The 27,074-nt window shown below is 47.9% G+C and overlaps 2 protein-coding genes across 2 annotated transcripts in view; one reads left to right on the plus strand and one right to left on the minus strand.

The window, feature by feature from the left end:
• The first annotated feature begins 1,661 nt into the window (after nt 1-1,661).
• Nucleotides 1,662-10,250, plus strand: zbtb11 (zinc finger and BTB domain containing 11). Its single transcript, XM_069150852.1, has 10 exons — nt 1,662-2,164; nt 3,313-3,563; nt 3,643-3,874; nt 3,954-4,954; nt 5,050-5,370; nt 5,456-5,870; nt 6,886-7,003; nt 7,147-7,305; nt 8,610-8,785; nt 9,335-10,250. Exons 1-10 carry the CDS (start codon nt 1,855-1,857, stop codon nt 9,880-9,882), a joined length of 3,531 nt encoding a protein of 1,176 aa, XP_069006953.1. The 5' UTR covers nt 1,662-1,854; the 3' UTR covers nt 9,883-10,250.
• Nucleotides 10,251-10,363: 113 nt separating this feature from the next.
• The window catches only part of tp63 (tumor protein p63), a 34,211-nt gene continuing 17,500 nt past the window's right edge, over nt 10,364-27,074 (minus strand). Inside the window, 12 exon segments of the mRNA XM_069150853.1 lie at nt 10,364-11,775; nt 11,874-11,967; nt 13,827-13,864; nt 13,866-13,975; nt 14,335-14,480; nt 16,604-16,728; nt 16,822-16,904; nt 17,135-17,259; nt 17,367-17,476; nt 18,254-18,369; nt 18,469-18,655; nt 25,654-25,911. Coding sequence (XP_069006954.1) covers nt 11,479-11,775; nt 11,874-11,967; nt 13,827-13,864; nt 13,866-13,975; nt 14,335-14,480; nt 16,604-16,728; nt 16,822-16,904; nt 17,135-17,259; nt 17,367-17,476; nt 18,254-18,369; nt 18,469-18,655; nt 25,654-25,911 — 1,689 coding nt within the window. The 3' untranslated portion in view covers nt 10,364-11,478.

The following is a 27,074-nucleotide window of genomic DNA, read 5'->3' on the forward strand; positions in this document are numbered from 1 at the left end:
GAGTGGTTCAGGGAGCGGTGCCGGGAGGAGGATAATTGGCGCAGCTGAACTGAATCAGGTGATTATTTCTCTCCTTGATAAGTGAGCAGGACCTGGTGAGGAGGGAGGAAGGCAGCGACTGGACGGACGCTCGGAGGCAGGGCAGGAGAGCGGCAAAGTGTGTGTTGATAAATAAAGCAAACGTAAAACGAACTTTGTGGCTCAGCGGGTCGTCTGTGTCTCCGAGGAACCCCCACGGTAGCCCAGACGTGCTGCAGATACTTTCTTGTATTCTTTGAAGGACAACTTGCAGTGTTTCGAGACATGAGTGAAAGGACTTGAGAGATTATGAGAATGGCCTAAAATCTGATGTAACATGTAACACAGGAAGTGACTCAAAACCTAATTTCACTTCACTGACGGGTTTGATGACTTGGAAACGACAGCAAGTAAACTAGTGAACGCCGCTGAGCTGAAGCCCACTTTGCTATAGTGCACATCTAAAACAAGCAAAGGTTTGTGTAGGCTGAAAAACACATGCACAGGTCTTTGGACAGGATTTAAATGGCACGAAGTGAGGGAAAACCTGACAGCGCTCCGCAGCTGGAGGTAAAAACGGAAAACATTCGATCATCCTCAGATTTGAACTTGGAAAGTGAAAAGGAGAATCTGAGTAAACAATGTTTGAGGGTCCAGGAGGTGGAGATGGAGTACACCGTCAACTGAAGGCTGAGGAAGTCAGAAGACTGTTTTAAAGCTCTCAGCTCGAGTGAACTTTGATTGAAAGGATTCGGACAGGGCAGACAGAGGTTTTAGCTATCTCACTCTACACCGCGAGCAATTTCATTCGAGGCCTTGAGGTCCTTTAGTCGAACCCCGTTCATGTTGTCCCTCACTTTCTTACTGTGTAAGCCTACATTTTTGTGAACTTGGTTAAAAAGAGTTTATGCATATTTCAACACATCACAGGGAACTAATGACTGCTGTACATCTCAGTTAAAGGAGACAAAACTATAGTCATTCAATGTTACTGGAGGATTAGTTACACACTGTTGCTCAATTAATGTAGTAGAATTTAGTGCCATGTCAGCATCCCAAAAAATGTGCATTATTTAAAGCCACCTTTCCCTTAAAAAACCGTTTTGTCATTGTTACTTGTGGACTTTCACTGTTGCAGTGAGCATCTTGTATCCAGTAGTTCGGCTTTAAAACTGTAAACGTATTTATATAATTTTTCAACAAGTGAGATATGATTTTGAGAATTGAAATCTGGGTAATTAGATTTTTTTTTTTCTATGAATAACTGTATTAGACAGAAATTGCTATTTAAAGTCGAGTATTCTTAGATATCTTCAAACATGTGTGGGGATCTCAAAACAAAAATTCAACCAGATATCGTAAAACATAAAATGAGTTTGTCAAAATTGAACTTGATATTTGACAGCAAGAAATATAAAACAAACTCAAATAAGAACAATAACATTTATCAATAAAAACATAGGTCACTTGATAAGTGAAGTTGAATAATAAACCAAGCTTTTAAAAAGTGACCGAGTGCCTTTCCTTAAGGTTATAAGTTTGCGCATTGCGCCCCCGTGTGGTGAATAACATCCATTACGTACTTCCGCCTCTGCTTACGCAAAATCCGGTTGTGCTGCAGCCATTTTGTCTGTTCGGGCAAGTCTACCCTGACGGTTGTGAACTGCAGTTCCACCCTAGAAAACAATTTGAAATGTTGTTTTGGCATTTCTTTACCACGTTATCTGTTAATTGAGCGCCGTATAAAATCTACACATCTTCTGTAGAAGCCGAGGAGGGCTCTCCTCTTCGAGATAAATCCAGAATTCAGCGTGAAAAACGCGGGTCAGCTGAGACATGTCGTGTGAAGAAAGCTACTTGGCCATCATACGTTATCTGACCGATGAACGGGAGCCGTACGCGCCGGGGACGCCCGGTAACACCAAGAGGAAAATACGCAAAGCGGCCGCCTGCTACGTCGTACGGAGCGGGACTTTGTTTTATCAGCGCCGGCTGAAGGGCCAGAATGATTTCACGGAGCTGGAGGTGGTGCTGCGGGACGGGCGGAGGAAGGAACTCATCAACGAGGCGCACATCATGGAAGGAGGGGAGCACTTCAACCAGCAACTCACCTGGGAAGTCATCTCTCAGAAGTACTGGTGGAGAGGTAACTACCGAGTCACTACCGAGTCACCACCGAGTCACCGAGTCACCACCGAGTCACGGTTTAACCAGCCTTTAAGAGACGCCTGTAATACATGGAAATGTTCACCGACCGTTACACTTACTCTCTGTTTCCATCTGCTGGTTAAAAAGGAGTTTTATTTGTTGGACTTTCTAATTTTTTTATTTTTTTTTATGGTTATTTGTAACAATAATAATTAATTTGAACCACGCAAACTGAACAGGAGAGCAGCGGGATGCTGTTGAATGAAGACATGAACTATTAGTTGACATATCGGCAGGTCTCCGTGAACTGTCTGCATCTCGCGAGATTAACCTTTTTTTTTTCCCCCGAATGAGGCTGAACTTTATTTATTTTTTTTATAGATCTGTGAATCAATTATTTTGATCAGCACATACTCAGCGCCATTTTCTTATCTGACAGTGGAAACTTCATTCATTTTATAATTGATTGAGCATCAGTTCTGCAGAATACCGCCTGCTGCCTTTGGCACTCAGTAATGACACTTCAAATCAAAGTTTGATTGGAATAATTATGATTTTATCAGCACATTATTAGTTTTACACACCACGGCCATTCGTTCCGATTTAACAACCTATTTGTACTTTTAACTATCTGAAATCCTGACTTATAATTAAAAACACTTTTACAGAAATATTATAGACCTAGTATAAATATGAATAATAATACAGTAGAAACGTTGAGTTCAATCAAGAAACACGATATATTGAACTGTTTTCTGATACTTCATATCTGCCTCAGCAACAAAGATCCAGCTCCATTTACTATCTGACATTTACTACCTACTGTTCGACACACGTTTTTAAAGAATTATTATCTATTTAAGCTCAAATTAAATATTGCATCTACTCCTTTCCAATATTGTGTTTTATTTATTCTCTATACATTTTAATAACCGTAAACACATTTTTGATGATGATGTCACCTTGGATCATTATTTGCTGTTTTCTACCAGAACAATTACCCAACAATGACCTCAGTATTTACGAACACCCTCCGTGTCACGCAGTTTAATTCATCAGCCCCGTTGTCTCCTAAAACAGTGGTGTTATTTCTGTTGTGTTATTGTCGCCGGTGAGTGACGTGTTCTTTATTTATTTTTTCCCGAGGGATCCTGAAGAACGTCAAAGACCACATCAGAGAGTGCGCTCACTGTCAGAGCAGGCGCAGCGCCGACGACGGCTCCGGGACTCGACCGTTCGCCCGGTCGGGGAGGCGCAAGGCGGCTGCCGCCGAGAACAGCGAAGAGGACGAGGACGAGGAGGAAGAAAAAGGAGATGAAAGTTTAGCCTTTACAGATTCGGCTTCCCACCAGAGATCCAAGTCGGCCAAGGGGGTAGCAAAGCACGAACTGGTCTTTGTAAGTGTCAGACATCTTATATTACAGCGAGATCAAATGAAAGTCTTTTTCTTTAGTTTTTTTGCTGAACTGTTTCCAGGTGGACAGTAAGGGGGAGGTGAATCAGTTCCTGCCCAAACACAGCCAAACCATGTTGGACAAACTCAACCAGCAGCGGCTCAGCAACCAGTTCTGTGACATCACGCTGCTGATCGAAGGAGAGGAGTACCGCGCTCACAAAGCCGTGCTGGCAGCGTGCAGCGAATATTTCAACGAGCTCTTCTTTGAAAAGGGAGCGGCGTCCACACATGAAGCCGTGGTGGACCTCTCCGGTGAGTCTCCCGTTTCTTCATCTCTGCTGAAGGTTTTTGCGCCGGCGCTCGGCTTTAACCGTCCTCCTTCTCGCCGCAGGTTTCACCAAAGCCAGCTTCCTCCCGCTGCTGGATTTTGCGTACACCTCCACGCTTACGTTTAACTTCTGCATGATGGCGGATATCGCCAACCTCGCCCGACACCTGCTGATGACGGAGGTGCTGCAGATATGCGAGTCGGTGCACAAGCAGGTGGAGGAGCAGAAGCTGACGGTGTATCAGAGGGGAGACGTGCACACGGTGGTGTCGAGCCAGCCGGTGTCTCAGGACGGCTCCAAGGACGAGTCCGAAGCCTACGTGGTGACCATACAGAGTGACGTGGTCGCACACGGCGGTGTCGCTGTGTCAGAGGAGCCGTTGGCTTTCGTCGCGTCCTCCAAAGAAGCGTACATCCAGCAGCCGCTGACCGTCGTCACGCAGGCTGCGGACGGAGACGAAGTGCACGGTGTGGAAGCCGGACAGGACGAGACCGTGGCTCTGATCGCTCACGGTGGACCGGCTGAACCAGGAGAGACGGTCACTCTGATCTCAGGCGGTGCGGAGGAGATGGACGGGGAGACCATGACTGTGGTCACCCACAGCGGGCAGGCCGGAGCCAGCGAGTCCCTCGCCGTGGTCTCCGCCTGCCTGGCGATGGAGCAGCCGCAGGTCGCCGAAGGTGGAGCTTTCGTTATAAACGTGGAGCCCGACACGGTGAGCGCCTCGGAGCTCGCCACGCCGGCGTCCGCGGCGCCGTCACCTCAGGAGGCTCCGCAGGTCCAGACGGAGGAACCGGCTCCCGTACCCCAGAAACGCAAGCGAGGACGACCGGCCAAGGTGAAGAAGGTGGAGGTGGAGGAGTTCATTCCTCTGGAGGACGAGGATCCCTCTGCTGACGAGAGCCACGCAGACAAGCAGGAGCTGGCGTCGGACGACCCGAAGAGAAGGCGACTCCGGCAGCGCTCCATCGCTGAGGGCGGTTACGCTCGTCTCCATATGGGGCTGGAGGAGGAGGAGGAGGGGAAGAAAGGTTCCACCTCACCGCGAGCTGCCACGCCCAAGGTACGCAGTTATAGTTTAATTCACGTGCTTTCATCGTGTGTTGGGCTTAGAGTTAAAAAAAAAAAAAATGGTTGCTATGGATACGTGTGTCGCAGGTGGGGCCGAGCCCGGGGAAGAGGGGAAGACCGCGGAAGCAGCCGGTGGAGACTCCGGTGGAGCGACAGCCCGAGTCGGAGGCTGCGGCGGGTCCAGAGTCCAGCGCCGCGCAGAGCTCCACGGCAGGAGGACTCGGCTCGGAGGAGGTCGGGACGGCGGCCGCAGAGCCGGAGACCGGAGCCGAGCCGGACCGACCCGCCGCGGAGAGCGTCGCGGACGGGGAACACACGTGCTCCGAGTGCGGCGTGTCCTTCCAGAGACGCTACTCCCTCATCATGCACACGTTGAAGCACGAGAAAGCTCGCGGATACAAGTGCAGCGTGAGTGTTCGTGGAGGCCGGGAGGACGCGTTGTTCCTTCACGCCGCCCGCGTCCCCTCACCGTGATGTCCTCGTGTCTTTGCAGCTGTGCAGTAAGGAGTTCCAGTACGCCGCCTCGCTGCGCGCCCACCTGGCCCGGCACAAGCAGCAGAGCAGCCAGCGAGCGCCCGTCCCCAAACCGCCGGCGGATCACGGCTCCGGGGACAAAGCCGACAGCGACCTGGACGAGAAGACGGCGTCGCCGCACACCAAGAGGGAGTTCGTCTGCGACATCTGCGGCAAGACGTTGCCGAAGCTGTACTCGCTGCGCATCCACATGCTGAACCACACCGGCGTGCGGCCGCACTCCTGCAAGGTGTGCGGCAAGACGTTCGCCCACAAACACAACCTGAAGATGCACCGAGCGCTGCACGACGTCACCAAGCAGTTCCAGTGCGAGTTCTGCAAGAAGTCCTTCGTGAGCAAGCGGAGCATGGAGGAGCACACCACCCTTCACACAGGTCAGTGCACACCACAGCCTCTCACCCAGGGCTGGCTCACACCGTTTACTGCAAGCGCTCCTCTCTGATTGGCCGATGTTTCCGGCCCGTCACCAGAGTTTTGAACGCAGTGGAGAAGAGGCGTGTTTATTTACTTTGAAAAGGAAAACAATCAACAGTTTCTTATTGGCCGTAATTAATGGGAGAGTTAAAACAGTTGTCAATGAAGAAACAACAACACAGTGTTAAACAGGTCAGAGTCCCAGAGGAGGGAATTATTCACACTTGAGGACACAGACATCTTCTTTGAATAAACTTTGTTGGAATTGGATTTTATTGGTCTCTGTGGAGCCCAGCTTTATCCGCTAACCCCGTTAGCATGCGGTCGGTCGCCGAGGAACACTCGGTGCTCCGCTCCGTCGGCCTCGTCTGAGTCGTTCCACCGACGCGCACGTCTTCACCCGTTAGTCCTGCTCTCATGGATGACGTCGGTGTCCCGCCCGGCCGAGGGGAAACCCGACTCCCCTCTTTTCCAGCTCCCGGGGACGACCGGCCACAGCGGATGCAAAACAAGAGACGCAAGCTGCAATATTCTTCCTGTAACTTACCGAAGGAGAAAGAACCGCAGACCGCCGGTTCATCGAGCGCCGGCCGGAAAAAAAAAAAGGCGGCTCGCGGAGCATCAGTGGAGACATCCTTTTAAAATCTGCGTCCAATCCTCGGCCGCCGCACCAGTAAACACAGACCGGACCGCCCTCAGACAGGCAGGGAAACAATACCAGCTATGAGAAAAACAATCACACAACACTCGGGGAGAAATAAACTTCTGCTGAAAAACAGCAGAGTAACTTTGCTCTTAAATGTTTGAAATATCAGAGGAATCCTGTCCCCCCCCCCCCCCTCCCCCCCACACACACACACACCCCAAGTCGTGACATGTTTGTTTGTAATTGAACCGAGCCTTTAATATTGAACGTCTCTGTGCTGACCGTGCAATAACGCCCGTTCCTCTGATTCCTATAATCTCTGTGTTCAGGTGAGTCCAAGTACCTGTGCAACACGTGCGGAGCCACGTTCCACCGAGCCTCGGCTCTGAGCAAACACCTGAAGAAGCACCAGCCCAAACCTGTGGTCCGGCCCTTCGCCTGCTCGCAGTCAGTAACTCCTCGTCCTCACAGCCTGACGCCGGAGGAGGCTTGAACGTACGCTGACTCATCCCTCCTTCTCCCTCTCTTTCTCCCTCCTCCTCCCTTCCCCCCCCCCCCCCCCCCCCCCCCCCTCTCTTTCCCTCCTGCAGCTGCGACAAGACGTTCTACGAAGCGAAGGATCTGCAGCAGCACATGAACAAGCACATGGGCCTGAAGCCCTTCCAGTGTCAGGTGTGCGGGAAGTGCTACAGCTGGAAGAAGGACTGGTACTCCCACGTCAAGTCGCACAGCGTGGCCGAGCCCTTCAAGTAAGTCCGGCGGACAGGAAGTCGCGGGCGCGGCCGCTTCGCTTAGTGACGAGGACGGAGGACGGAGGACGGAGGAGGGTTCCTCCTCAAAAGAAAGCGGCTTCAGATGGACGTTGGGGTGATGAGCTCCAGGGTTCCACATCAACGGAGTTTAAAAGCTCTTTTATCAGACGGCGAAAGTTCGGGAATTTGATCATTTCTTGGGTCAAAGAATATTAGAGCAACTTGATATAAATGTCATATTTTCCATATGTGCAGCTGTAACGCTGCGTTACTGACAGATGTGGAAAAATGGACCCTCTTAGGTTTCCAGCCAAATCCTGATATTGTTCGATAAATTCTTTTCCTCTGCGACCGATGTCGAGATCCACATTTCATTTCTTTCAATATTGGCGCGAACAGACGGGCACGTGTTCGTTATAGGTCGTAAACAATCTCAGCTTCTTAGTCCGTGAAAAGTCGGGGAATTACACATTTGACTTAAGTGGAGCTCCTTATTCAGCTTTAAAAGACAGGAGTGAATCATTTCTTCATATCCCACCGCGGACTGACGTCACCAGTGTCTCTGAACTCCGTCTCTGACGGTGCGTTCAGGCACCCGGCCAGTAGGGGACGTCCCCTTTGGGAGTCTCTGACTTCAGAGTCGAGAGCTTTAGTGCTGAACACGAAAACATGTCAAACGCCCTCGTCGGCATCCGAGAAACCAACACGGAGAAAGAATGGAGGTCATTATTTGTCTACGCTGCAGACGTACACTTTCAACATGTTTTGTATTCCTGCGGTGTTTAACGCTGCTAGCAAAGCAGGTCGGCTAGGCTAACCGCTTTATTTCTTTCTTTCACGGCGTGAAGCGACGTCAAACACACTTCTTGGAACGTCCCTCTTCCTGAGTTGGATACTCCCAGTTAGACAGTTAGACAGCCGTCGTTCAGGTGTTTTCTCTCTTTACTTGGAAGTCTGAACTTTTCCCACTCTCCAGTTTCTCATGAACGCACCAGAACACCTGAACAGCACAAACTGCAGCCCGGCACCGATCAATCATACTGATTAGATCCTGTACTGACGGTTCATGACAGCAGAGCCCTGCTTTTGTTCCTCCTACTCCGACCAGTCGGTCGGTTCATGAAACCTTCGTTCCGATCTGTCGTACGGGAAGAAGAGAGAGACGCTTCCAAGCTGACGGACAGAAATAACTTTTAGAAATAGACTCTGATCGCTGGTCACTGGTCAGATGTTGGAATAATCCTGTGTGTGTGTGTGTGTGTGTGTGTGTGTGTGTGTGTGTGTGTGTGTCTCTCTCTCAGGTGTAATGTGTGTGGGAAGGAGTTCTTTGAGAAAGCTCTGTTCAGGAGACACGTGAAGAAAGCCACGCACGGCAAGAAGGGGCGAGTGAAGCAGAACCTGGAGAGAGAGTGTGAGCAGTGTGGCAGGAAGTTCACTCAGCTGAGAGAATACAGACGTCACATCAACAACCACCAGGGTGAGCAGGCAGAGAGGGGTGTGTGTGTGTGTGTGTGTGTGTGTGTGTGTGTGTGTGTGTGTGTGTGTGCGCGCGCGCGTGTGTGTATATTTGTGTATGTGTGTATATATTTGTGTGTGTGTGAAATAACTTTTAGAAATAGACTCTGATCACTGGTCAGATGTTGGAATAATCCTGTGTGTGTGTGTATAATTGTGTGTGTTTGTGTGTGCGTGTGTATATTTGTGTGTGTGTGTGTGTGTGTATATATATTTGTGTGTGTATGTGTGTGTGTGTGTATATTTGTGTGTGTTTGTGTGTGCGTGTGTATATTTGTGTGTGTGTGTGTGTGTGTGTATATATATTTGTGTGTGTGTGTGTGTATATATATTTGTGTGTGTGTATATTTGTGTGTGTGCGTGTGTATATTTGTGTGTGTGTGTGTGTGTGTGTGTGTGTGTGCGTGCGTATATTTGTGTGTATGTGTGTGTGTGTATTTGTGTGTGTATGTGTGTGTGCGCGCGTGTGTGTGTGTGTGACGGTACCAACCACCCTGGTGTGTCTCTGCAGGAGTGAAACCGTTTGAATGCCTGACGTGTGGCGTTGCCTGGGCCGACGCTCGCTCTCTGAAGCGTCACGTCCGCACGCACACGGGCGAGCGGCCGTACGTGTGCCCGATGTGCCAGGACGCCCACATCGACGCGCGCACCCTCCGCAAGCACATGGCCAAGTACCACGTGGACAGCCTGCCCGGCAAGATCATGCTGGAGAAGGACACGCTGCAGTTTCACAACCAGGGCACGCAGGTGGAGCACGCCGTCAGCATCCTGGCGTCCGACCTGCCGCCCGAGCTCCGGGAGGCCGAGCGGCAGCAGCCGCCGGCGGAGGAGATCGAGACGGTGCTGATCACGGAGGAGACGGTGGAGGCCGTGCAGGCGGTGCAGGCGGTGCAGGCGGCGGCCGACGGCTCGATGTCGACGCTCTCCGATCAGGGCATCATGCAGGTTGTGAACTACGTCCTGGCCCAGCAGGCCCTCACCGACACCAAGCTGGACGACGCGCCCGAGGTGATCCAGACCATGGAGGTGGAGGTGGCTCACGTGGCCGAGGTGGAGTAACACAGACTGATCGGTGTTTCTCCCCGGTGTGTATAAAATGTAAAAAAACAACAACAACAACCTACTGTATGAAACGGAAAGATTCCTATTTTTCTGAAAATGTACAAACTGTAAGCGAAGCTGGAGTGAAGTTTTGGACACATTCACGGTTCAGTGTTCTGTGTAAATAGTGGAATATACAGGAAATGTTAATATGTGCTTCGGCTCAACGTGTCTCCTCCCGTCGTGTCTCCAATCTGGTTTTGGTCCTAATTTTGTTACTGACAGAAAAGCTGAGAGACACCAACTGTCCCGGCTGTGGGCTCTTTACTCCCCCTAGTGTCCGTTTGAAGGATGTGCAGAATAAACAAAAAAAAAAGCTGCCTGTACTTCCTGGTCGTGTCACTGTCGTCATTGTGGGAACAGATTTCAGTGTGAAAATCAGCAGCATGAAAGTTGTTGGATTTCTTTCAAGGAGGAAATAACTGGACACAAAGGAGTGTTGACATGCAATACAGCAAGTATGGATATTTATTTTCCGATTTATATCAAAATACCCACGATATGTTGCAACATATTTACAGTACATTGTACAAAAATATGAAACAGCAGTTCTAACGACTACTTGAAAGAGAGCTGGACTCGAGCTGCGGGCGAACGCTGAGCACACACGTCGTTGTCAGTGGTGAAGCTACCAGACTATTCACATCAACGTGTTTGGGTCACGATGTGATGCAGTTCATTTAGGGGTGACTTTAAAAAAAACAAAAAAAAAACAACTATACAACTTTATATACATTTATATCAGGTTTTGGCCAGTTATCAAAAGAAATAAACCTCTACCAAAACACGGTTCATGATAAAAATACTTGTGCTCGGCGTCTGCTCGAAACTCTCAACCACTTTTGCACAGCAGTAAACAAGAATAAACAAAACAACATCAGTCATAGTATCATGTACCTGTAAAACACTGGGTCAAGAGCATTAGGCCTATATATGGCTACATCAAATGAATGACCATCCGTCACTTAAACACACTTCACAACCTGACTCGATCCATTGGTCTCACAACACACATAAAACAAAAATTAAAAAAAAAAAAAAAAGCAAAATATAGAAGCAGGAAACAGATTGCCCATCAGCTGACATAATACTTCTGAGAAGAGCTCTTTGAAATGTTTACAATCAACGCTGACACATGAAAACCAGTGGACTCGACTAACTTGTACAACCATAGCGGCGAAAAAGGATAAAGTAAAATATTTGCAGAAATAGAAGCCCGAATAAGCCCTCGTTTGTTTCCAGTCATGCTTTTAAACATGGGAATGAATCGTGAACACTTTAGCACAAGCTCAAAGCAATCTTGAAAATCTCAGCATTTCTTAAGTGCTCTCAAGAAATTACAACAATAAAATGCACCTTTCGCTCAACACCACGAATCTCCTCCGCGACGACGAACCAGAACAAAAAAAAAAGGGGGAAATAAGTGCACTTGTGTGTGAGTGTGTACTTTGTTCTCAGCAGTGTTTGCACTAAAACCAGGCGTTCAAATGAAATGTTCCATCAGCAGGCGTGAAATGAGAGGCGGGGACAGGGAGGAGCAGACGCCGGCTGCTCTCACTCTCCCTCCTCCTTGATGCGCTGCTGTTTGTTACGGCGAGAATCCAGGTCGAAGGAGAAGTCGGACCACTCGTCGCGCGGTGGGAAGGAGATGGTCTGGCGCAGGGTGAAGCGCACGGCGTCGATGACGCGCTCGCTTCTGGCCTCAGAGGAGCCCAGGCTGACGGTGGAGGCTCCGCTGGTGGTGCGCACTATGTGGGGAGGAGGGGAAAAATCCATGGCCTGTCGGTGCTCCATGATGCCCTTCCAGATGAGGTGCTGGAACTCGATGGGGATCTTCAGCCTGGACAGGTCCTAATGGTCATTACACAGGGGAGCGTTAGTATTCGCAGGGGGAGCCACTCTTCTCTCTAACCCAACAAATGAGTCGTGTTGGATAGGCAGGGGCTCACCTCCATGTTATAGTTCTCAATCTGGTAGATGTTGGTTAGGCCCTGTGCTGTGAAGTAGTCCAAGCAGCCAGCGCAGCCCAGCCGTAGGAGGAAGCTGCAGGAGGAAGAGGAGGAGGAGGTTCACAGCTGGAACATGTTCATGTTTATTTTACAACACAGCGCTCCGGTGGGGATCTGCAGGTGTTGGACGATTCGACTGCAGACTTTAAAGACCACAGTTCTCGTATCGCCCGGAGACGATACATCGTTCTGTTACATGTGATACGCAGAGAACCGGGGTTACAGCGTAACCGCCCGTTACAGCACGCAGAGAACCGGGGTTACAGCGTAACCGCCCGTTACAGTACGCAGAGAACCGAGGTTACAGCGTAACCGCCCGTTACAGTACGCAGAGAACCGAGGTTGCAGCGTAACCGCCCGTTACAGTACGCAGAGAACCGGGGTTACAGCGTAACCGCCCGTTACAGCACGCAGAGAACCGGGGTTACAGCGTAACCGCCCGTTACAGTAGACAAATCATCCCCATCCCATCTCTCGATATGTTTTACACATGAAACTATTTCTTTCTCTTTATAAACTGACATCAGGGTAGATGTCGGCACACATTCACACCTCAGGTGTCAAAGTTACTTTTGCGTTTACGATATGCCTGAAACGTGGGACACACCCGTCAGTCGTAACATTAACATCCACATCAAACATGGAGCTTTAAGCCAGTGATAAATGCTTTCTTTGTAAAGATCCTGAAGGTTCGTTGTGTTTCAGTCAAGTGAGCAAGATGTTGATTTTAATAATCGTTTTGGAGACTGTAATGTGCGGTGCTGAACTGCACTGGGTTATATTGAAAGGTGTTCTGAATATTTTGCCCCCTCTCCTCCACGAGACACATTACAGTGCTATCAGTGTAGAAGTCAAAGTGCTTTGAGGCAAATGAATCCAATTCAAACTATGTGACATTTTACTACAATTTAAATTCAGTTTTACTGAATTTAATTCTTCTCGACTATGTCTTTAATATGAATTATATAAGACATCATTAAAGAAATGATATGAATGAATCAAGTATAGAAAAGAACAGATAAACGGTCACACTGTGTGTATTAAAGTTTTAAAACAATCTAAGAGCACAGAGAAACGTTTCTTCCATGATGTCCCTTTTCAAGGTTGGTTTTTATTCCATAATGGTTTTTTCCTCAGTGACACACTTTATGTTTTTTTTGCTGACAGTCACAACCAGCATCTTGCTTTCTATCAGCAGGCTGAACAGTGAACCAGCTGCTGTATCTGTGATGGAGATCGTGGAGATGAAGTGGAGACGTTACAGGAGACAACGCAGAGATGTTTATCGGCAGCAGCTGGATGACGGAGAGCGATCGCAACATGTGGTGTTGTTCAAAGCTCTCAGCCCGAGCTCTCACGAAGGCCCGGTGAGAAAGGAACACATTTCAGGAGATGCGAACGTGAACGTGTCCTCGGAGCGAACTGAGAGCGTCTCCAGTCGAAGCATCATCGACACCATTTTTGGACAGTTGGTTCATAAGGTCGAGGTGTCCTGACGGGACCTTTACTCCACCAGCTTCAGGGGATCAGAGGAGTCTCAGAGGGAACAGCAACCGAGAGTCTCCTTCACTGAACATCTGAACTTCAGCTTGCTGCTAATCAAAGCCCCCCCCACCAGCCCATCTCCTGTTATTAAACCGCCTGCACTGCTGGGTAGACTACAGAGAGCCGTGTGATTGGCTGAGAGGTGAGGGGGGGGCGGTGCTTGGTGACATCACTGAGAGGAAAACGACCATTATGAAATAAAAACCTCTGAAAAGGAGTTAAAAAAAAAAAAGACTCCACCAAAAGTGTGGTGAGGTAAAAATGAGAAAGTCAGAAAGTCGAAATCGGGTTGAAAACCAATCAGAAACAGAGCTGTGGGTGTGTGGGCGCTGCAGATCGACGAGGTACCTGGAGATGCTGCTGTCCATGGGGTATGGAGGAGGGGGGGGTGCAGTGGGAGGAGGGCACCAGGGGCAGCTGAGGCTGCAGGGCGTGTGTGGGGCTCAGTGAGCTCATGTCAGCGTTCATGGGGATGTGAGAGCCCATCATGGGAGTCACTGCAGAGACAAAAGGAGCTGCGGTGAGCCTTGTTTTTTTTTATGGATCTGGGATCTGGTGACGTAAGTGAAATGTGTGGGGTGGGTGGGGTGGTGGGGTAGGGGGGGGGGGGCGAGCCGAGGTTACTCTTTACATGACATATGATGCATCATAGCAGGTCCTGCGGGACAATCTCATAGGGATCATATTCTTTGTGAGGACGAAGCTGTCTGATGGGATGATGGGTGGGGGGCGGGGGGGGAAGGACATGCCTGCCTGGACATGCGGTCCTCATATGTATACAATAAGCCCAGGAGGGACAGGACTGGTGGAGTTTTTGGGGGACAGACAGGAAGACAGACAAAAGGTGCACACTTACTGTCAGTGAGGCCTCCAGACATGCCGGACGGGGTGAGCGTGTTCCTCTGCTGGGGGTTGATGAGCTGGCTGACGGACGGCAGCTTGTTCATCTTCCCGTGGGTCGGCGAGCACGAACCGAAGGAGGGCTGAGACGGCATGGAGGTCCTGGAGGGGGAGGGGGGGGAGAGGAGGGGACACGTCGTCACTGACATCCATCAACACACTCGGGCCTGCTACTGAGACGACAACAGTATTCTGGAGCTCAGACTGACCACAAATTTGATTTACAAAACACAAATTCAAGCACAAAAAAAAAAATCCATTTATTATATTCAGCCAAAATCATCTGTTTCAAACAGAATGGTCATCACAGAGGAAATTTGAAAACAAAACACACAAACTGTCCTGCAGTGACTTTACAAAACATGACCAGCATCGGCACTAAGTTCTCTCAATAATAAAGTCCCCCCCCCCCCCAAAAAAAAAAATAACATCCCACAAGAGTTTGAGTCCAGCTCTCATGACGATGCTCCATGTGAAAAAAAACGAAAACTTTTAAACTTGGTTTCTGTCCGACGTCAGCCTGAGTTTAATAAACAGCATCGATGCAGGAGATAAAGTGGCGACTGATGATGTCACCGCAACAGGCAACCTTTCAAAATAATGTTTTATGAAGAAAAAGAAGGCATGCAGTCAAAGTCTTTTGATTCCAAGAAAAGCAGAGGCAGAAGTCCAGCAGTAACAGATCGTAGATACAGGAAGTTCATGTCCTCAGAGCAGAAGGAAGCAGACCAGAAAAATCCAAGGAGACAGAGAGGAGGTCCGTGGAAGGAGGAGGAGGAGGAGGAGGAGGAGGAATGTGGGGCAGCAGAGTTTCAGGAGGTGCTGCAGCGCCACCTCTGCTCTCCTGCAGGTTCCAGGAGTTGGCTGCCGAGACGGGTTCTTATCAGGCTGCAGGGACGAACCAGAGAGAAGACAGAGACAGACAGACAGACAGACAGACAGACAGAGAGAGAGCAGAAATAAGGGCTCACTGACGGAGGAGGAAGAGGAGGAGGAAAGAGAGGAGTGAGGCCCGGAGGTTCAGAAAACAGCTCAACAAATGTTACGGGAAGGAAGAACCGCTCAAAGCGTGTGTGGGTGAGCAGGTGAGACACTGAGCTGCACTAATGCCAGCGTCCAGTAGGTGGCACTCTGCGCACACAAATCACAGCGTTTCACTGCTGGAATGTACACAGTGGGATTATTTAGCTTCACCACAGTGGAGGGACAGAAAAGGTCTGAAACACTTGCTGCTGAGAGAACCTTTTATTTCAGAGGTCATGATTTACAGAAGCTGTTAAAGGGCCGAACACACCGAATCCTGACAGAGATATTCTCTTCCAAAACATACGAATGTCTGTTTATCAAATGTTTGTTTGTGTTTTTGGGCCTGACAGGAAGCAAATAAAGTGAAAAACAGCCAACAGCAATTTGAGGCACTACCTCACCGTGAGGCTGTCTGCCAGTCTCTTACTGGGAAACTATAATATAAGCAGTAATTATCATCACAGGCCTGTCAAACGATCACTTACTCTCATCTCTGCGTTTCCATAGTTTATGGTGAAATGGGCGGGACGAGGAGAAGTGTGTGCGAACATGTGAAAGAGTTTTAATTATGCCAATAGATGAGGCTGAGGCACGGATTGTGTTTGGCACTGTTGTGCAAAAAAAACAAACCAAAAAAAAAAAAACCTGGCAGAGCACCCAAAGGCGTTCCCGTGAACCTTTGGGAGGCTTCTCCCTAACAAAGCATAGCCAGGTACATTTGTCACGATTCATCAGCTTTGGCTCGGATCCCATGAGAGAGAGAGAACGGGTGGAGGAGGAGGAGGAGGAAAAAAAAAAAGAAAGAAAAAACAGGCCTGCATGATGCCAGGTTCACCCTGTGAAGCCGCCAGCACTGAAAAAGTTCTGATAAACTCTGAAGAACCCATTTTAGAGCAATTATTCTCAGCTTGTCTTCACAGCTGTGGCGCTTCAGCGGCAGCAATAAGTACAATAAAGAAATCTAATCAGCGCAATCCACTCTTCAGCAACAAGTCAGTCGGTTAGGTTTTTTTTTCCTATTTTTTTTTTTTTACACCGCAAAACTCACAACCACTTCATCCAAAAGCAAAGTTGTGCACGAGCAGTTTAGTAGAAGCGAGGCGGCGCAGGGAGCACGTCCACTCGGACACGGGGTGAACCTCCATCTAACGCAGCTCTGAGCTCTGTTCACCGTATCACCACTCTGTGTCGGTACTCACTGTTTTTGAAGTAGATTTTGCTGCTGCTGTCTGTACGACTCTATTGTGTGCTGTGGCAGAAACTGCATGAGCTCCAGAGACTCTTTGATTTTGACCAAAATCTCATAAATTTCACGGCCTTTGATCTGCGAGGGGAAAAAAGGAAAAAGGCGTGTGGTCAGTCGACGGCTCAGTAAGACGCCCTGAGAACAATGTAAGATCGAGAAAGTTACACTCACAGGCAAACAAAACACCTCCTCATCTGTGGATCTTCTCTTCTTGATGGTGGACATCTGAATGCCGTGGGAAACCTGGCGGAAGGCTGCGAAGAGGAGAGTCCAGAGTGAATACAGGCGGCCGAGTGCCGAACACTCAGCTGAAGCCAGAGCAGGAGGAGGAACGGGCGAGAGAGGAGGCAAGGCGTGCAGCATTCCCTGAGCGTTAGTGATGCGGTGAGGTTCACGGTCCTCGACACTGGCAGCACGTCAGGTCAGACCAAAAGAAGCTCGACAGCCCGCCACCAGCCCCGGCCCTACTTACGGCGCTTCGTACCGTCACTACTCTTTGTGCCGTCCGTTACGTGCTGCTTGCGGATGCTGTCCTCGTCGGCCTTGCGGTCGCGGCCCGGGCAGGCGCAGATCCGGGCCTCGAAGCAGCGGCGGCCTAATACCTGACCACTAGTGGGGAGAGAGGGGGGACACAGAGACAGAACCTCGGTCAGAGACAATCCACCGCATGACGGAGAACCGAAGAGGACCGTGAAGGAGGTGACGGTGTGTCTTACTCTCGGGTTTCCAGGGTGACGATGATGAGAATCGGACGTCTGTTCATGCCGCCGACGCAGCTGGAGTTACACATGAAGTTGTAGAGGATGGTGGTGAATTCTGTCCCCACCTGAGGAGGAGGAGGAGGAGGAGGAAGACGCAGGTGAGAGACATCAACAGAGAAACACGGAGGACAGGTGTCTTCTGGAAATCAGGCGAACAGTTTTATCTGTGAAAATAGGATTCAGACTGATTCCAGTTTCAGAATCCTTTTGGGAACAAGGACACATGTTCAAGTCTCCAGCAGGAACCTTTTTGGTTCCTTCATAAAGATGAGTGACACTTCTTTAAGTGCTTTCAATGCAGCGTTAAGTTACAATTTTATAAAAATGTTGTTGTCATCATATATATAAATTATCCACAGGTTTGTGATCATCTTAAAGCAAAACAGTAGCTTTATTTTCTCAGACCAATTTTGCTGACACAATTTTAAAAAACACAAAACAATATTAGTTCTTAGAAGTCTTTTAAAGTCACTTCACAGCATATTTAATATTCTACCTACATAAAATACAAAACATGATCTAAACATGGCTGCTACTAGATAGTGTGAAACAAACTGCGCCCTTTCCTCATCCTTCATTAGTTTATTTAACTTTTTCATTCACTTCAGTTTCCCGGTCAGTGAGTCAGGAAGCTTCCTGATTGTCGCCACTATTTTTCTCTAAAAGATCGAATCTGTTTTTGGAGCATTTGGAGCGACACTGTCGAGCTCGTTCCTTCTGTGGCCGGCACCGATGTACTGATCACACTGACATCAACAGTTGTTTTGTATCAGTGCCGAGAGGCCGGGCTGTCCGAGAGCTCAGAGTGTGTCCTGACGGGACGTTCAGCCGGACTCGCTCACCTGAGGAGGCTCGTAAGGAACTAAAACGCTCTGTCGTCCAGTGATGGAGTCCTCCACGTACTGGGCGTGGCTGTTTCCCTCCACGCGGATCAGATGGCTCGGAGGAGCTATCTGACCTGGAAGCAGAAGGAGTTGTGTCATCAAATGTCGATGAACGACGATTATAAAAGTGAAACAAGAGGATTTATTTTTCTTAATAAATCCACAGAACTGACCGTCGTTGAACTCGCGGCTGAGCTCGTGGTTGGGGCAGCGCTTCACCACCTCGGTCACGTGTTCGGCCTTCTTGTAAACGGGCATGGCTCTGATGACGGCGCCCTGTGGCGGGGTGGTCAGGACTTTGATCTGAATGGGACACGTCTTGGCGATCTGGCAGTACAACTTCTTCAGATCTGTCGAGTACTGGAAAGAAGAAAAAACACCAGATGAAGTGGGAAGTGATTCATGTCAACGATATCTGGAAGTAAATCGTTTATAAACAAACGAGCTGCTGTGAGGCTTCGTAACACTTTTTAAAGCATTGATCTGAGTAACACCTGTTGCCTCGACGCTGCACTTCTGTTCCCCCCTCCCCACCAGCCAAAAAGGGGTTAAATACAAGACTGTGATTATGACCTACTTAAATAAACACACACAGGTTTTGGTGCTGCAAGTGTGTGTTGGGTAACCTCAAAGATGTCTCAGGGAGCCTCTGGGACTTCCGAGGAGCGCCATAAAACGGACCCCTCCAGGAGCAATTAAACCGAGCCTGGCTTTCATCTTCAAGAGGAATGAGGGGGGGTGGGGTGCTGTGCTAAAGCATCTGATGGCCACTCATCACAGAGATCAGGGAGTCTGAAGCTGCTGGCGAGTGCTGATTTCCGTGTGATGAAAATTACTCAGTTTTAGTTGAGTGTGGGAGTGACGGACCAATCACAGGTGATGGCTGCTCAGACACACACACACACACACACACACACACACACACACACACACACACACTAGCTCAGAGTCAAGTTTGGACTTAAAAATGGATGTACCTTGACACAGGTAGAATTGATAAGCAGTAAAGCATCGGAAAGACTGAATTGTTACTAATAGGTTCAACCCAACTGTGTAAACAAACCATTCAAATCACTGCTGTGTAATCAGAGTCTTTAAATCCTCTGTGTGCTGCAGACACTGGGTGGAGGTGGAGGTGGGGGTGGGGGGTGGAGGTGGGGGTGGGGGACATTTTCCCTGTCAGCCTCGGTGGAGAGTGAAGAAAAGTGAGCATGGTGAAAAGTGCTCGGGGGGATGCGTTTGAGAACAATGCAACATAAAAATTCCACCTCTATTAAGTGTGGTTTCCAATGAAAAGCAGCTCGTTCCAGTACCTGTTTCTGCCGACTTTAAGTATTACACAAGCTTTGGCATGGACGTTCGCTGCTCGCCTCCTCAGGCGCAACCTTCAGCTTTCATCGCGACGAACCCAAAACAGCACTTCATATCTCTGTTCCCGTGTTCCCACCCACAAACGTTTAGTGCCGCGCATTTCACCCACTGACGAACAACATTTTAATAACATCAAATTACACGGTGCTGCTAAAATTCACTGCTCGAAAGTGAATCTGAAATAAGATGTTTGAGGAAATAGCAAATAAAATAGTGTCAAGTGTTTTGATACACTGACATGCGATGTGAAAGCTCTGGGACATGTACATCGACACGATGACTGAACTGATTCGTCCTTAAAATCGAAGCAGCTTTCCAAAAGGTCTTCTTAAAAAAAAAAAAAAGAAGAAAAAAAAGAGCCTAAGATGAATGGTTGTAGTTGTCACCCTCGCTCCTAACCCGATACTCCCTGTACGCCTCTGTCAATCAGCTAAATGAGGTGGAGAAGCCGAGCAGAGCGACAGCAAAAAAGAGAAAGAAGATTATGAGGCAAAGAGAAAGAGAGAGAGGATCTGTGTAAAGGGTCAGTACGTAGTGTCTGGAATAATTACAGGCTGCTGCTTTTTCTGGAGCTGAAGGCGAAAAACAACACAACTCTGAGCACCCACGTCCAATCAGAGATGTTTGAGAGGCAGAAAACCAAAGTTTGTTGAGATGATATCCTACTCTCAAACTTACACAGGCACACGCACGCGCGCGCACGCACGCACGCACGCACGCACGCACACACACACACACACACACACACACACACACACACACACACACACACACACACACACAGCAGAGAACCATCCCAGCCCTGGAGCTACAAACTTTGCGTACACAACTATGTGCCGCTGCTGTGTTTGCTCAGCAGTGAGAGCAGGAGCTGCTGCAGATCGCTGAAAGCAGCGTGTGCTTTAAGCCAACAGTGCTCAGGGTGGAGGACAGCCAGTTGACTGATGGGATTCAGTCGCTCACACAGGGCGCGGCGTTCAGGTGTTAACATGTAATTATGGGCCTTTCATTGGTCACATTGTGAATTACACAGCCAGGGAACACACAGCACACAATGCAGAGCTGCTTAATCACAATCATTTGAAAGCAAACTTTTGTAAGTGTTTGCAAAGGAGCACACGTGACACATTGTTCATGTCATGAGGCGGGGAGGCGGAAAGGAAACAGAGGATGACCTACAAACACAACCAACCCTGACTGCTGCTGCACATCTGAGCCGCGCCGGCAACACTGCGCTCTGTAAACTCCACCAAAATATCGAATAACCTCACTGCACGCAGCGTACAACTTGTTCTGATGCTCGGACACTCCTGCATGTGTGCAATTACTTTCTAACACACACAGCAGTGGGACACACAAACACACACTTCCTGCTCAGCGCAGGTTGAGGCAGGCCCACAGCTGTAGCGTTCTTTTCTCCCTGACAGGCGCTGCGGGCGCATGCAGAAGTCAAGTCCTGACAAACATCAGGCCTTAAACAAGCACCGTTTGGCGCCTCTGGTCTTGTCTTCTTCATACCTGACATGTCATGTCATGCCTACAGCTTCTCCCAAACCTGTTTAATTCAACAATAATCCAAAGGCTTTTTTTTCTCCCTTCTCTTCTGTTCTCTGAAAGAGAAGCAAAGCACCTGCTTTGTGGAGGAAAAATGTACCTCAACATTTCAGAGGACAACCTCATGTTTCTGCAACCCCCTCTAAAAACAGAAATGCCTGGTTGTCATCATGTGCAGTAATCTTGACCACCCGATCTCAGTGATGACACCTGTCCAAAGGCAAACCTGCACACTGACATGTGGCATCGTGCAGCCACTGCTGAAAAAAGTCAACTATGCATCCGTCTCTTGATCAATCAAACCAATTTGACAGGCTCTAAAAAAAACTGTAACGACCACCGACTTCATTGCATTTGAAAACAAAAATCAAGCCAACATTTGGAAAAAGGTTTATAAAAGTCTTTTCTGGGGGTTTTGAGGGCAGCAGGAAGAAAAAGATATCCTTGTTTTCCTCTCATCTATTCTAAAAAGCAGAGTAGTTTACGAACTTGTTAAACCAGCCAGAAGAAAAAAAAACCGTTGATTCACAAAAAGCTGCAAACATGTTTATGTCATTCCAACCTTCAATTATCTCAGCACTGATTTCTGTTCTCATAAATTCAGTACAAGTTTAATGACTTCTGATCCACATTTGTCATCTTCTCCTGATGACAGACTAATATCTGCCTTTTCCTTTTTATCTCTCTGCAGCGTGATCCTGTTTTCTGTCGAAGGTAAATCTTCGCTGCAGGTATCTGTTTGCCAGAGGAAAAAAAAAGAAAAAAAAGAATCTTGGGCTTTTCCGTGGAAGATTATGGAGAAATCCCATAGCCCAGATCATAAAAACCTTTTCAACTCTTGCCTTTAAAAAAAAAAAAAAAAAAAAAAAAAAAAAAGTTCCCTCTACCTTTTCCCATCTGTAGCTTTTAGGGCTTGTCTTTCTGTGATGGGCGAGTCGTGACAAGCTTCTTGACACAAACAAGTCTCAGCCCCATCTCGTGAGGCGTGGGACGGGCCCGCAGATGTTCCAAGGGCAAGCTGTGTCTTGCAGCCTTTCGCTAGAACACTCTTCTCTTTGAGCATTCAGGGGCTCTCCTCCTCCTCCTCCCCCTCCTCCTCCTCCTCCTCCCCCTCCCCCTCCTCCTCCTCCTCCTCCTCCGGCGCAATGTGAGATGCAACCATCAAGCTTAACTCTCTCAAAAAGACAGAGCCCACTCCAGGAGCACAGAGTTCAGGAAAGAGGCACGCAGTATTTACACAAGTATTATCTACAGGGCCCTCAATCCATTACTGTAATCCCCCTGAGCGCTGCAGCGTCCCACTGATAGCCCGAACCATGACATTCCTCTTCTTTCACTATATGTGGTGGCGGCTAATACACACGGTAAACACCACCAATCTTTACACTCACAATAGTCGCATCAATAGGCAACAATAGCTGCCTCATTTGCAACACTCCATTAATTTAGTGAAACGAAGGAGATAAAACATCTGAATGTATTCATGCGACCTGGCTGAGTGTTTTTTCTCTGAGGGGATGATGAAGGAGGGAACGCCATGGAGACGGCAACCGTGCCAACAAGGAAACGGTGTGGGAGCAGTTCTGGGAAATGTTGACGTGTTGCACCTTTCTCTCTGTGTGAGTGTGTGGGTGTGTGTCACAGTCATCCTAGACAGGAAGAGGTTAAGGTGTGGGTTAGGGATTAGGTGTGTCTCCGTAAGAACAGTCATCAAAAAGTACAGTACACAGTCCACTAAGTCCCGTGGAAGATCCCACAGGCCTTCAAAAAGGGGCATTAGCAGATCTATGCAGAGAGCAAAGCCGCGGTGGTGACATCAGTGGCTTGCTGCCATCGGTCCGTCAGTCCAGCAGTTGAGCTATTGGGTAGAGATTATGGGAGCTTTAGGGAAAGATCTCCTGAGATCAGGTGAGGGAGCCTCCTTTGAGATCAGAACCGGCGCTCTAATTGTTGTTTCTTTACAATTTGGCTGACTGCTGCTGCAGACCGGTGAAAATGACTCTCGCTGTAAGCCAATATGGAAAATCATCAGAGCAAAAATAATAATGGTCAGTGAGGCAAAGTTGTGACAAATAAGAGTGGAGAGAGGAGCAGCGTGGATGACACACGGACATTTCAGCTGGTTATTAAGTGAGAAAACAGCTCTGACACAGATTCTTATACTAATCATGTTGTTACAGTGACAAAGGAAATAAAGAAAGCAGTAAACAAAAGATCTGAGTGTTGGATAAACAAGAGACCCCGCCTAAAGCAGTGACCTAACTTCATACTGTTTGATTTACAGGCATGGATCAGTTTCATTTCAAACTTCTTTTTGATTGGTTGATGGTCTTAGTTTAAAGAATATGAGGAGGTCTCGAAAATGTCCCTTTTGTCATAGTTAACACACTTTTTTTTCAAATTTAATTTGTGTTTTTATTTTGCTGTTATATTTTCAGCTCTCATGGTTGTTTTTTCATCTTTGAAGAGACTCTATATTCACAATGATCAGACGCCACAGGGACAATAAAGATGAAGTCTGAAGTCAAATGTACTATTGTTCACTTTTGAAATCAGTAAGTCTTCGGGGGAAGATGCACACGTCTCTGAGAGCACTCATGAAGTGGTAATCCACTACCAAGTAAAGTCAGACCGATCCGACCAGTCTTGCATCATGTGTTTTGTCTGTGGGTCTTGTTTCCCTACATGTGTGTATGATGGGATGTGTCCTAAACTCTCTGGGGCGTGCCTCGCACAAACCTCCCTCTTAGCCGACTCACGGTTGCACATCAGACAAACACTTTTGTTTTTGGACTGTGAAAATGAGAGGGATGAGTGAGGCAGTGTGGGAATTGGGTAAATGTCACAGTCCCACACTGAGGTGAGATCGGCCAGCACTCCCTGAATTTAACGTGGAAGGCACAGGTCATTAAATTTCATTGAGCCTCAGCAGGTTCCTCAGCAGTACCCTTCTGGCACATTTGCGTTTGATGAGCTGTTAATTATCAGTCTTAGTCTAATGACAGACCATTTTAATGACCTTTTACATTCATGCAGATCCATTATGTAATTATCATCATGTCACAGTAAACCTAAGAGGCAAACCATGATGTTTTGACATACTAATTCTGATTGATCAGTGTCACTCTGTCCAATCAAAACTGTCCAAAAATGGATCATAAATTTTTTTTAAAATAAAAGTTGTCCCGCATACTGAGACAGAAACCTCGTCACCCGTCTCGTCCGCCAGGGTGCATTAATACACTGACCTGTTCCAGTGTCTGCACACAGCAGCACAGAGCAGACACATAAACAAGCGAGCAGGTGGGGCTCTGATGCAACAGCTGTCCCTCGGCCCTGTCGTGTGTAATGACAGAGCTGGAGGAGCTGGTTGTGTAAGTTCACTGAGCATCACATGGTGACATCTAGCTGCACAGGGCATCACCACACCTGCAGCAACCACTCACCCTGTTCACCTCTGCCATCAACAGAGCGCCAGTAAAGTTTGAACATGATCACTATGAGCTTAACAAAGATTCAATTTGAATATCGTGACGGTGTTTGTAATGACATCTTACTCTTCAGTTTTTCTTCTGTTAGCGAGAAAAAGTTGACCAAAAAAAATTGCCCGGGGTGTCGTCATGATTTGAAGCTATGCATCTTAAGTGACGTTCCTTTTTGGAACAATGAAGGACCTTAAATAATGTTGACCCAAATCTGCCACAGACAGTCGGCTAACTAATTTCTGGGTAAACGTGTCTCTTTAACCTCGAACCTGACAAATCACTGCCTCATTTGACGACCTATGACGATGACAAGGAGTACATTAAAGTGTCTCTGGGGGTCCTTATTTATTATGACAAGTGGAAGATTGCTCATATGAGACATATACAAAAAAATCATGAAGTGTTAGAGAATATTTTGGTTTATCAAAACAATATCTGAAATATAGAGTAAAGAAAACAGAACTGCTTGGTACAACATCACAGGTATAAAGTTATGAAAGTCAAATCACAGCACGTGTGATTGACAACTTACCTGGTTCAGTCTATAATTGCCCAATAGGAGCAGGACAGCATGCTGATGAGTAGGACTGATGGGAGATGTTGCATTGTTCAGTCCTTGGACAGGGTCAGTCTAACTGTTTCCAGTCTTAAGTAATTGAACTGGCTACTGGCTGTAAACGGATTATTGATCCTCTTATGTAACTCAAAAAGTTACACAAGTTACACATTTCTTAGTGATCACTCTTTACTATCCAGTAAAGTAGTACCCACCCATTTATTTAAGACTACATGCAGAAAGACCATGAAACATATTTCAGCTTTAAATGAAGACCAATGTAAAAATGCTGAAGTGGGTCAGGACTTTGGCTCTTTATAAATCACGCAGCGGGTGGAATTCAACTAACTTCACGCAGACTGCACAAACTGCTCAGTGTCTAGATGTCTTACCGTCCAGGTGGCAGACTTCGCTGTGCTAGACTGCTGGAAGGACACATCGAAGGTGTGGGGCCCGGCGTAATCGGTGTTGGACGGGATGGCGGGCGAGGGAGAGAGGGCGTCGAAGGTGGAGCTGGGCTGGGCGTAGGGCGACGGGGCGGTCACGTTGTTCTGTGCATGGTCGTTGTTGTAGGGGCTGGTGGAGGTTGAGCCTCCGTTCTGGATGTTCTGATCCATGCTGTTCAGGAGCCCCAGGTTTGTGTACTGTGACTGCAGACAACATGAGAAGGGAGGTGTGTGTGTGTGGGGGGGGGGGGGGAGTGGGAAGGAGGGGGGCAACAACAAAGAAATGTGTTAATGAGAGGAGAATTTCAAGACTCTTCAATCTGATGGGAAACTTTAAAATGAAAGACATGTTGATGAATTTTTACCATACAAACAGAAAAATAAGTTATCTAAGTTGGATATTGAGGGACCAACAAAGGTTGGTATGCTACCTGTTGGACTGAATTCAAATACTAATATTGAGAACATACTGTTTGGTGGAACAAGCTTCCAGACTCAGGAGTTATAGTTTTAACTGTAATTATACCAATATAAAGTTGGTGAGTTACCACATAATACCATGTAGCTGGTAGCTGATGATATGACCTTAAAAATAAACATAATGATACACATTCATCTTCAGGTTAAAAAGTGTTGCCATGAACTTTAAATTGTGTTTAAAATGAAGTAGAAACAGAAAAAAATAATCACAGAATAAAATAAAATAAATGAAATAATGATGTCCTCCTACAAGCCTTCTTCTCATTGCCTTGTCCACAGCTCAAACTATTCAGACAGGAGGAATGGAATTAAAATATCTGCCTTTAAACAGGATGGAGAGTACGCCTGGGTCGCAGCCAGCCCCTTCCTGCTTGCTCTGCTTGCCACTCACGCCATTCCTTTCCATTTATAAACGGCACATTCCTGGACGAGGTGCCATGGCTCTCGATCTTTAGACGGCCATTAATCTCTCCAGGGCCTCTTGTTTATTTCAAGCACGGTCGACCACAGCTGTCCGACTCACACCCACCGCACTGCCAGGTGTTAGCGCTGTGCCAGATGACCAACCAAACACACTCTAGGCGGGTTATTTTGTCAAGCTAACGGCCTGATGAATCAATAACGCTGCTTTATTACGCACAGACCCACACAGACAGACACACACACACTCAGACAGACACACCTGAGAGAGGTCACTGGAGTCGACCCCAATGTACCGCCGCGCTACAGGGTAGCTCGCTGCTCTCATGAGGGTCACTGTGTGCGGTGAAAGGCTGCTTAACCCCCCCGGAAACAATGACACCAGAGCTCAGAAGAGCTTGTCTGGGGAACAATTATGCTGGGCATGCAGGTGTTAGGAGACAAGTGTTCTGTGAATGGAACACGGA

Source organism: Embiotoca jacksoni, unplaced genomic scaffold (genome assembly GCF_022577435.1).
Source record: "Embiotoca jacksoni isolate LCO1_2020_lvr unplaced genomic scaffold, fEmbJac1.0.p SCAF_16, whole genome shotgun sequence".
Lineage (NCBI taxonomy): Eukaryota > Metazoa > Chordata > Actinopteri > Embiotocidae > Embiotoca > Embiotoca jacksoni.